The sequence below is a fragment of the Oncorhynchus gorbuscha genome, linkage group LG01, assembly GCF_021184085.1.
Source record: "Oncorhynchus gorbuscha isolate QuinsamMale2020 ecotype Even-year linkage group LG01, OgorEven_v1.0, whole genome shotgun sequence".
NCBI classification, from domain to species: Eukaryota; Metazoa; Chordata; class Actinopteri; order Salmoniformes; family Salmonidae; genus Oncorhynchus; species Oncorhynchus gorbuscha.
Window position 1 is genome coordinate 4,751,861 of NC_060173.1, and position 11,947 is coordinate 4,763,807.

The 11,947-nt window shown below is 47.7% G+C and overlaps 1 protein-coding gene across 1 annotated transcript in view; it reads right to left on the reverse strand.

The window, feature by feature from the left end:
• Positions 1-11,947, reverse strand: part of LOC124031591 (tight junction protein ZO-1-like) — a 268,215-nt gene that overhangs the window by 67,695 nt on the left and 188,573 nt on the right. The window contains 4 exon segments of the mRNA XM_046343022.1: positions 187-317; positions 5,805-5,940; positions 8,508-8,676; positions 8,817-8,923. Of these exon segments, the coding sequence (XP_046198978.1) occupies positions 187-317; positions 5,805-5,940; positions 8,508-8,676; positions 8,817-8,923 (543 nt within the window).

Sequence of the window (11,947 nt, forward strand, 5' to 3'; positions counted from 1 at the left end):
GTCTACTAGTTACCGGTAGTGGTTAATAATAATATAATAATATTATTATTATTAACCACTACCGGTCTACTAGGTCTACTAGCTACTAGTTACCGGCAGTGGTTAGGCCTACTAGTTACAGCAGTGGTTAGGCCTACTAGTTACCGGCAGTGGTTAGGTCTACTAGTTACCGGCAGTGGTTCTGACCTGGTAGGGGTGGTAACTGTTTCTCCTCCCTGGTGACCGGCTGCTCCAGGGGTTTTGGCAGGGCAGGAACCTCCTCTGCTAACTTGGCTGGTACCGCTGTCGGCTTTAAGATCCTCTCCTCCTCACGACTTCTGTGTTCGGAGACAAAGAAACAACAACAACAACAAAAAACAGAACTGTTTAGTTTTGTTTTGTTGAATAATATTTTATGAATGTGCACGTGATCCCTGCGGGAATTGAACCCAGAACCTGGCATGCCATTGTTAGTGCCAAACTCTCAGCGACTGAGCCAATACAGGACCAGAGATGTGGTACAATGAAACAAATACTACACATCACCTATATATGCGTCTCGGCGTTTTAACTGCAGTGGACAACACGTAAAGGCCGTAGAGATTAGAAGGAAATAAACAACAATAATAATAATAATAATGAGGATGTGTTGGATGCTTTTATCTGTCCAATTTCAAACTGTATTTTTTAAAGTTTTTTTTTTTAAGGCATATCCCAACTCTTCATGAGACACCCTCAGAGAAGAGGCGCTCTCAAGTGCTGCAGCATTCTAAGGCCCTGCATCTCAGTGCTAGAGGCGTCACTACAGACCCTGGTTCGATTCCAGGCTGTATCACAACCGGATGTGATTGGGAGTCCCATAGGGCGGCGCACAATTGGCCCAGCGTCGTCTGGGTTAGGGTGTGGCCCGGGGTAGAATTTGTTCTTAATTGACTAATTAAATAAATAAATTCAGAGAGAGGTATCATGGCCAAGGTCTGCCATTATAAATGACAACCTTAGAGCAATTAGGGTTAAGTGCCTTGCTCAAGGGCACAGACAGATCTTTCACCTCAGGGAGTCGAACTAGCAACCTTTCAGTTACTAGCTCAACGCTCTAATCGCTAGGCTACCTGCTGCCTTGTGTGTGTCTGCACTGTGAGCTTGAAGGTCACTGTTTGTTTTTGTCTTCTCCTTTGTACTCTATTTTTAGAGAGGCATATCTGAGGTGATGGAGGCGAGGCGAGGAGAGAGAGAGAGAGGGGGAGGGCGGGAGAAAGAGGGAGGGCGGGAGAGAGGACGGGAGAGTGAGAGAGAGTGCGGGAGAGAGAGAGAGAGTAAGGGGAGGGCGGGAGTGAGAGAGAGAGAGATTAAGGGGAGGGCGGGAGCGAGAGAGAGAGAGAGAGAGAGAGAGAGAGAGAGAGAGAGAGAGAGAGAGAGAGAGAGAGAGAGAGAGAGAGAGAGTAAGGGGGAGGGCGGGAGCAGAGAAAGAGAGAGAGAGTAAGGGGGAGGGCGGGAGAGAGAGAGAGAGTAAGGGGTGGGCGGGTGTGAGAGAGAGAGAGATTAAGGGGAGGGCGGGAGCGAGAGAGAGAGAGAGAGAGAGAGAGAGAGTAAGGGGAGGGCGGAGGCGAGAGAGAGAGGGCGAGAGAGAGAGAGAGAGAGAGAGAGAGAGAGAGAGAGAGAGAGAGAGAGAGAGAGAGAGAGAGAGAGAGTAGAGAGAGAGTAAGGGGGAGGGAGGGAGCGAGAGAAAGAGAGAGAGAGTAAGGGGGAGGGCGGGAGCAAGAGAAAGAGAGAGAGAGTAAGGGGGAGGGCGGAGGCGAGAGGGTGGGAGAGAGAGAGAGAGGGCGAGAGAGAGAGAGAGTAAGGGGAGGGCGAGGGAGAGAGAGTAAGGGGAGGGCGAGAGAGAGAGAGGGGGCAGGAGCGAGAGAGAGAGAGAGAGAGAGAGAGAGAGAGAGAGAGAGAGAGAGAGAGAGAGAGAGAGAGAGAGAGAGAGAGAGAGAGAGAGAGAGAGAGAGGGGGGAGGGCGAGAGAGAGAGAGAGAGAGGGGGGAGGGCAGGAGCGAGAGAGAGAGAGAGAGAGAGACAGAGAGAGAGAGAGAGAGAGAGAGAGAGAGAGAGAGAGAGAGAGAGAGAGAGAGAGAGAGAGAGAGAGGATTATGTGTACTCCAGGTGCACTTCAGTGTGGCTCTGGCTGAGAACCAGTAAAGGTTGGACAAACACAGATTATTAACCCGGAGGTCAGAATGATTTATCCCAAACGGCAACAAACATACAGCCTGGTCCAAGAGCTGCTTCTGATGTCTTGCCAATTCCTATTGTCATTTGGCGTGATAATGACCATCGGACTTGGCTGTAGAGCACAAACTAATCTGGGACAAGGCCAATAAACAGTATTCTTCAGATGATCACGCACAAACAGATATTTTGTTGAAAGTTTTAAGAGGTGAAATCTGTGAAGAAAATCTGTAAAATCAGCAAAGGAATCAGGAAGGCCTGGTTCTGTTGTTGGGTAGGGAAACAGAGAATCAGGAAGGCTTGGTTCTGTTGTTGGGTAGGGAAACAGAGAATCAGGAAGGCCTGGTTCTGTTGTTGGGTAGGGAAACAGAGAATCAGGAAGGCCTGGTTCTGTTGTTGGGTAGGGAAACAGAGAATCAGGAAGGCTTGGTTCTGTTGTTGGGTAGGGAAACAGAGAATCAGGAAGGCTTGGTTCTGTTGTTGGGTAGGGAAACAGAGGATCAGGAAGGCCTGGTTCTGTTGTTGGGTAGGGAAACAGAGAATCAGGAAGGCTTGGTTCTGTTGTTGGGTAGGGAAACAGAGGATCAGGAAGGCCTGGTTCTGTTGTTGGGTAGGGAAACAGAGAGAATCAGGAAGGCTTGGTTCTGTTGTTGGGTAGGGAAACAGTGAATCAGGAAGGCTTGGTTCTGTTGTTGGGTAGGGAAACAGAGAGAATCAGGAAGGCTTGGTTCTGTTGTTGGGTAGGGAAACAGAGGATCAGGAAGGCTTGGTTCTGTTGTTGGGTAGGGAAACAGAGGGAATCAGGAAGGCTTGGTTCTGTTGTTGGGTAGGGAAACAGAGGATCAGGAAGGCTTGGTTCTGTTGTTGGGTAGGGAAACAGAGAATCAGGAAGGCTTGGTTCTGTTGTTGGGTAGGGAAACAGAGGATCAGGAAGGCTTGGTTCTGTTGTTGGGTAGGGAAACAGAGAATCAGGAAGGCCTGGTTCTGTTGTTGGGTAGGGAAACAGAGAATCAGGAAGGCTTGGTTCTGTTGTTGGGTAGGGAAACAGAGAATCAGGAAGGCCTGGTTCTGTTGTTGGGTAGGGAAACAGAGAATCAGGAAGGCCTGGTTCTGTTGTTGGGTAGGGAAACAGAGAATCAGGAAGGCCTGGTTCTGTTGTTGGGTAGGGAAACAGAGAATCAGGAAGGCCTGGTTCTGTTGTTGGGTAGGGAAACAGAGAATCAGGAAGGCTTGGTTCTGTTGTTGGGTAGGGAAACAGAGAATCAGGAAGGCCTGGTTCTGTTGTTGGGTAGGGAAACAGAGAATCAGGAAGGCCTGGTTCTGTTGTTGGGTAGGGAAACAGAGAATCAGGAAGGCCTGGTTCTGTTGTTGGGTAGGGAAACAGAGAATCAGGAAGGCCTGGTTCTGTTGTTGGGTAGGGAAACAGAGGATCAGGAAGGCTTGGTTCTGTTGTTGGGTAGGGAAACAGAGAATCAGGAAGGCCTGGTTCTGTTGTTGGGTAGGGAAACAGAGAATCAGGAAGGCCTGGTTCTGTTGTTGGGTAGGGAAACAGAGAGAATCAGGAAGGCTTGGTTCTGTTGTTGGGTAGGGAAACAGAGAATCAGGAAGGCCTGGTTCTGTTGTTGGGTAGGGAAACAGAGGATCAGGAAGGCTTGGTTCTGTTGTTGGGTAGGGAAACAGAGAATCAGGAAGGTTTGGTTCTGTTGTTGGGTAGGGAAACAGAGAATCAGGAAGGCTTGGTTCTGTTGTTGGGTAGGGAAACAGAGAATCAGGAAGGCTTGGTTCTGTTGTTGGGTAGGGAAACAGAGGATCAGGAAGGCTTGGTTCTGTTGTTGGGTAGGGAAACAGAGAATCAGGAAGGCTTGGTTCTGTTGTTGGGTAGGGAAACAGAGGATCAGGAAGGCTTGGTTCTGTTGTTGGGTAGGGAAACAGAGAATCAGGAAGGCTTGGTTCTGTTGTTGGGTAGGGAAACAGAGGATCAGGAAGGCTTGGTTCTGTTGTTGGGTAGGGAAACAGATAATCAGGAAGGCCTGGTTCTGTTGTTGGGTAGGGAAACAGAGAATCAGGAAGGCCTGGTTCTGTTGTTGGGTAGGGAAACAGAGAATCAGGAAGGCTTGGTTCTGTTGTTGGGTAGGGAAACAGAGAATCGGGAAGGCTTGGTTCTGTTGTTGGGTAGGGAAACAGAGTGAATCAGGAAGGCTTGGTTCTGTTGTTGGGTAGGGAAACAGAGGATCAGGAAGGCTTGGTTCTGTTGTTGGGTAGGGAAACAGAGGATCAGGAAGGCTTGGTTCTGTTGTTGGGTAGGGAAACAGAGAATCAGGAAGGCTTGGTTCTGTTGTTGGGTAGGGAAACAGAGGATCAGGAAGGCTTGAACAAGGCAGTTCCTCGGCCGTCATTGAAAATAAGAATTTGTTCTTAACTGACTTGCCTGGTTAAATAAAGGAACTTACTGTCATAACATACCACTAACCTCCTGGAACTTACTGTCATAACATACCACTAACCTCCTGGAACTTACTGTCATAACATACCACTAACCTCCTGGAACTTACTGTCATTACATACCACTAACCTCCTGGAACTTACTGTCATAACATACCACTAACCTCCTGGAACTTACTGTCATAACATACCACTAACCTCCTGGAACTTACTGTCAAAACATACCACTAACCTCCTGGAACTTACTGAGAAACATACCACTAACCTCCTGGAACTTACTGTCATTACATACCACTAACCTCCTGGAACTTACTGTCAAAACATACCACTAACCTCCTGGAACTTACTGTCATTACATACCACTAACCTCCTGGAACTTACTGTCATTACATACCACTAACCTCCTGGAACTTACTGAGAAACATACCACTAACCTCCTGGAACTTACTGTCAAAACATACCACTAACCTCCTGGAACTTACTGTCATAACATACCACTAACCTCCTGGAACTTACTGAGAAACATACCACTAACCTCCTGGAACTTACTGTCAAAACATACCACTAACCTCCTGGAACTTACTGTCATTACATACCACTAACCTCCTGTAACTTACTGTCATAACATACCACTAACCTCCTGGAACTTACTGTCATAACATACCACTAACCTCCTGCAACTTACTGTCATAACATACCACTAACCTCCTATAACTTACTATCATAACATACATTTACATTACATTTACATTTAAGTCATTTAGCAGACGCTCTTATCCAGAGCCACTAACCTCCTGCAACTTACTGTCATAACATACCACTAACCTCCTGCAACTTACTGTCATAACATACCACTAACCTCCTGGAACTTACTGTCATTACATACCACTAACCTCCTGTAACTTACTGTCATAACATACCACTAACCTCCTGCAACTTACTGTCATAACAACAGTGTATTCACTAATACCCTATACAGACTACATATTAAAGTTCTACATTCTTTATATGTGGTTTTAGTCGTTTAAGTTTACACAGAAAGCGTTTTTTCTATCATGTAAATATATGTAAAAACAAAAAATACAATACGTTTGGACTTAGGCGAGCCGATGAAACGTTTAGGTCGGCCCGCCCTGTACCGTGGTAGCAGCCAGGTGGTGTGGCGTTTACCTGCCGTTGGTGATCTGTGGAGGGGAGTGTCTGGAGTGGTCGGACCGCTTGTCAGGGGAGCGGGACCGGCCGTTACGATGTCTGTCGTGGGATCGGTTGGAATGGTCGGACGCCACCGAATGGATATCTGAAATGTCTGTTGTTCGGACACACACACACACACACACACACACACACACACACACACACACACACACACACACACACACACACACACACACACACACACACACACACACACACACACACACACACACACACACACACACACACACACACACACAACACAAAAAAACACAATATTCAACAACATATGAATAATAAAGGAGAAGGGAAAGAGGGATACCTAGTCAGTTGTACAGGGAGATACCTAGTCAGTTGTACAGGGAGATACCTAGTCAGTTGTACAGGGAGATACCTAGTCAGTTGTACAGGGAGATACCTAGTCAGTTGTACAGGGAGATACCTAGTCAGTTGTACAGGGAGATACCTAGTCAGTTGTACAGGGAGATACCTAGTCAGTTGTACAGGGAGATACCTAGTCAGTTGTACAGGGAGATACCTAGTCAGTTGTACAGAGATTAACCTAGTCAGTTGTACAGGGGGATACCTAGTCAGTTGTACAGGGGGATACCTAGTCAGTTGTACAGGGGGATACCTAGTCAGTTGTACAGAGATTAACCTAGTCAGTTGTACAGGGAGATACCTAGTCAGTTGTACAGGGAGATACCTAGTCAGTTGTACAGGGAGATACCTAGTCAGTTGTACAGGGAGATACCTAGTCAGTTGTACAGAGATTAACCTAGTCAGTTGTACAGGGAGATACCTAGTCAGTTGTCCAGGGGGATACCTAGTCAGTTGTACAGGGAGATACCTAGTCAGTTGTACAGGGAGATACCTAGTCAGTTGTACAGGGGGATACCTAGTCAGTTGTACAGGGGGATACCTAGTCAGTTGTACCTTGAGATACCTAGTCAGTTGTACAGGGAGATACCTAGTCAGTTGTACAGGGAGATACCTAGTCAGTTGTACAGAGATTAACCTAGTCAGTTGTACAGGGAGATACCTAGTCAGTTGTACAGAGATTAACCTAGTCAGTTGTACAGCGAGATACCTAGTCAGTTGTACAGGGAGATACCTAGTCAGTTGTACAGGGAGATACCTAGTCAGTTGTACAGGGAGATACCTAGTCAGTTGTACAGGGGGATACCTAGTCAGTTGTACAGGGGGATACCTAGTCAGTTGTACAGGGAGATACCTAGTCAGTTGTACAGGGAGATACCTAGTCAGTTGTACAGGGAGATACCTAGTCAGTTGTACAGGGAGATACCTAGTCAGTTGTACAGGGAGATACCTAGTCAGTTGTACAGGGAGATACCTAGTCAGTTGTACAGGGGGATACCTAGTCAGTTGTACAGGGGGATACCTAGTCAGTTGTACAGGGGGATACCTAGTCAGTTGTACAGGGAGATACCTAGTCAGTTGTACAGGGAGATACCTAGTCAGTTGTACAGGGAGATACCTAGTCAGTTGTCCAGGGAGATACAGGGAGATACCTAGTCAGTTGTACAGAGATTAACCTAGTCAGTTGTACAGGGAGATACCTAGTCAGTTGTACAGAGATTAACCTAGTCAGTTGTACAGGGAGATACCTAGTCAGTTGTACAGAGATTAACCTAGTCAGTTGTACAGGGAGATACCTAGTCAGTTGTACAGAGATGAACCTAGTCAGTTGTACAGGGAGATACCTAGTCAGTTGTACAGGGAGATACCTAGTCAGTTGTACAGGGAGATACCTAGTCAGTTGTACAGGGAGATACCTAGTCAGTTGTACAGGGAGATACCTAGTCAGTTGTACAGGGAGATACCTAGTCAGTTGTACAGGGGGATACCTAGTCAGTTGTACAGGGAGATACCTAGTCAGTTGTACAGGGAGATACCTAGTCAGTTGTACAACTGAAACGTGTCTTTTATATCATTTAGAAGAAACTTAAAAAAATATATAATTTACCCCCTTTTCTCCCCAATTGTAGTAGTTACTATCTTGTCTCATCGCTACAACTCCCGTACGGGCTCGGGAGAGGCGAAGGTTGAAAGTCATGCGTCCTCCGAAACACAAGCCGCACTGCTTCTTAACACAGCGCGCATCCAACCCGGAAGCCAGCCGCACCAATGTGTCGGAGGAAACACCGTGCACCTGGCAACCTTGGTTAGTGCTCACTGCGCCCGGCCCGGCCCACCCCAAACCGGACGACGCTAGGCCAATTGTGCGTCGCCCCACGGACCTCCAGGTCGCGAACCCAGAGTCTCTGGTGGCACAGCTAGCGCTGCGATGCAGTGCCTTAGACCACTGCGCCACCCGGGAGGCCTAGCGGACACTTTTAACCATAGTCATACATTTTACATATGGCTGGTCCTGGATTATGAAAGTGAAGTACATGTTGTTGTTGTGCATTTCAACTTTGATGGGGGCTTTGCCTTTCAGCACAACGCACAACCCTACGGCATTTAGCCTTTTCCAGCATTACGAAACGACGCATGCACACACACACACACACACACACACACACACACACACACACACACACACACACACACACACACACACACACACACACACACACACACACACACACACACACACACACACACACACACACACACACAGCACACACACACACACACCTATGTAGTGTCCCTCACCGTCTCTGTCGGAGGCGTTGGCTGATGGGACGCTGTCGTCCAGGTCTGGTATGTTCAGTAGCGTAGCTCTCTCGTCTCTCTGCACCACCATCTTTAGTTTGCCCTTTGACCTCTCAATCAGCTTCTTAGCGTCTATCAACGACAGGTTCTCTGTCACCGTGCCGTTGATCTGAGAGGAAACAACCAATTAGCTACAAACGGTAACCTAATTGGACACAGCTTGGAGAAAACAACCAATTAGCTTGTCTGTGGGATGTTTCCGTCCCGATATCCTCCTTCTCCCCCCTCTACCTCCCTCCCCCCTCTCACCTTCAGGACTACGTCTCCCTCCTGTATGTTTCCGTCTCTGGCCGCCAGGCTCTCGGGGGAGATGTCCTTCACGAAGATGTGGCTGGCCAGGCGAAGGCCATATTCTGCTTACGGAGTGAACGAACAGCAACAAAGATAGTGTTAGCATAGCATAGTATAGCATGCTAAAGCATGTTAGCATAGTATAGCATGCTATAGGATTTTAGCAATATTGCATGCTATAGTATGTTAGCATAGTATATAGCATGTTGACAATAGCGCTCACGTCTGCTAGCTGCTGGTAGGACGGCTATGGAGCTCTGAGAGGGTAGCAGTTGGTAGCAGCGATTAGCACTAGCATCGCCAGGCATCGGCACATACCAGTAGCCGCCAATGTGGGTCTTTGGAGCGTCTACCTTCTAATCTAACAGTCGAATTAATCCATTTAATATAGACCATGACAAAGAAATGCATTATTTAATTTAGGCAGGTATTATTAAGAAATATCATGATACAAAAAAAAGAAGATATATAAAGAACATTATATTCTTATTTCACAGTAAGAATGTAATGGAATATAAGAGAATAAAAAAAAAAATAGAAGTATATTCCCCCCCCCCCAAAAACAATTATTTAGTGTCTTGAGTGCTCACACGTGTGAAACTATGGTTATGCTACAACAACAACAACAACAACAACAACAACAACAACAACAACAAAAATACAAAAAGTTATTTATTATTATTAAGTTATTTATTTATAAACATTTGTTCATTACTGAGAGTCGGTTGGCGTGTTAGATGTAGGTGTGTTAGAAACATTAGAATCTGCTCTTTCCGACTGGTCAGATACAGAAACCAAAACGTGAGAATTTAAATACAAAACACATGTTCTGTTCCCTGTCTTTGTATCAATTACACGGGTCTCGGCATTCACAATTTGACAATTGATAATATTGTCACCCAATCAGGCTATTGTCAATTTTATCTGCTCTTTAGGTTATAACTAGTATTATATGTTTTCAACTGTTTTAAAAGTTTTGTTTCTGTCGTTTTGTTTCACAACTGGTAGCTAATCAACAAAACAAAATTACTTTAAAATCCTATTATATCCCACCTCGCGCAACAACACTGCCCTTGGCTGGGGAGCTGAGCTCACTGGGATTGAAGTGATGAAGATGTATTTTTAGTCGTGCTGAACACAAGACATAAAAAGTTTTGTCTAATTTACTTCAAAGAGTGCGACTGTCCCTGCTATTTTTAGAACAACAGATATTTACCTTGTCAGCTCAGGGATTCGATCTAGTAACCTTTCAGTTACTGGCCCAACACTCTGATCACTAGGCTACCTGCTGGTCACTGGCCCAACACTCTGACCACTAGGCTACCTGCTGGTTACTGGCCCAACACTCTGATCACTAGGCTACCTGCTGGTTACTGGCCCAACGCTCTGATCACTAGGCTACCTGCTGGTTACTGGCCCAACACTCTGACCACTAGGCTACCTGCTGGTTACTGGCCCTAATGCTCTAACTACTAGGCTACCTGCTGGTTACTGGCCCTAATGCTCTAACCACTAGGCTACCTGCTGGTTACTGGCCCAACACTCTGACCACTAGGCTACCTGCTGGTTACTGGCCCAACACTCTGATCACTAGGCTACCTGCTGGCTACTGGCCCAACACTCTGACCACTAGGCTACCTGCTGGTTACTGGCCCAACACTCTGACCACTAGGCTACCTGCTGGTTACTGGCCCAACGCTCTGATCACTAGGCTACCTGCTGGTTACTGGCCCAACACTCTGACCACTAGGCTACCTGCTGGTTACTGGCCCTAATGCTCTAACTACTAGGCTACCTGCTGGTTACTGGCCCTAATGCTCTAACCACTAGGCTACCTGCTGGTTACTGGCCCAACACTCTGATCACTAGGCTACCTGCTGGTTACCGGCCCAACACTCTGATCACTAGGCTACCTGCTGGTTACTGGCCCAACACTCTGATCACTAGGCTACCTGCTGGTTACTGGCCCAACACTCTGATCACTAGGCTACCTGCTGGCTACTGGCCCAACACTCTGATCACTAGGCTACCTGCTGGTTACTGGCCCAACACTCTAACCACTAAGCTACCTGCTGGCTACTGGCCCAACACTCTGATCACTAGGCTACCTGCTGGTTACTGGCCCAACACTCTGACCACTAGGCTACCTGCTGGTTACTGGCCCAACGCTCTGATCACTAGGCTACCTGCTGGTTACTGGCCCAACACTCTGACCACTAGGCTACCTGTTGGTTACTGGCCCAACACTCTGACCACTAGGCTACCTGCTGGTTACTGGCCCAAAACTCTGACCACTAGGCTACCCGCTGGTTACTGGCCCAACACCCTGACCACTAGGCTACCTGCTGGTTACTGGCCCAACACTCTGATCACTAGGCTACCTGCTGGCTACTGGCCCAACACTCTGACCACTAGGCTACCTGCTGGCTACTGGCCCAACACTCTGACCACTAGGCTACCTGCTGGCTACTGGCCCAACACTCTGACCACTAGGCTACCTGCTGGTTACTGGCCCAATGCTCTGACCACTAGGCTACCTGCTGGTTACTGGCCCAACACTCTGACCACTAGGCTACCTGCTGGTTACTGGCCCAACACTCTGGTCACTAGGCTACCTGCTGGCTAATGGCCCAACACTCTGATCACTAGGCTTCCTGCTGGCTACTGGCCCAACGCTCTGATCACTAGGCTACCTGCTGGCTACTGGCCCAATGCTCTAACCACTAAGCTACCTGCTGGCTACTGGCCCAACGCTCTGACCACTAGGCTACCTGCTGGTTACTGGCCCAACACTCTGATCACTAGGCTACCTGCTGGTTACTGGCCCAACACTCTGATCACTAGGCTACCTGCTGGTTACTGGCCCAACACTCTAATCACTAGGCTACCTGCTGGTTACTGGCCCAACACTCTGATCACTAGGCTACCTGCTCGTTACTGGCCCAACACTCTGATCACTAGGCTACCTGCTGGTTACTGGCCCAACACTCTGATCACTAGGCTACCTGCTGGTTACTGGCCCAACACTCTGACCACTAGGCTACCTGCCGGTTACTGGCCCAACACTCTAACCACTAGGCTACCTGCTG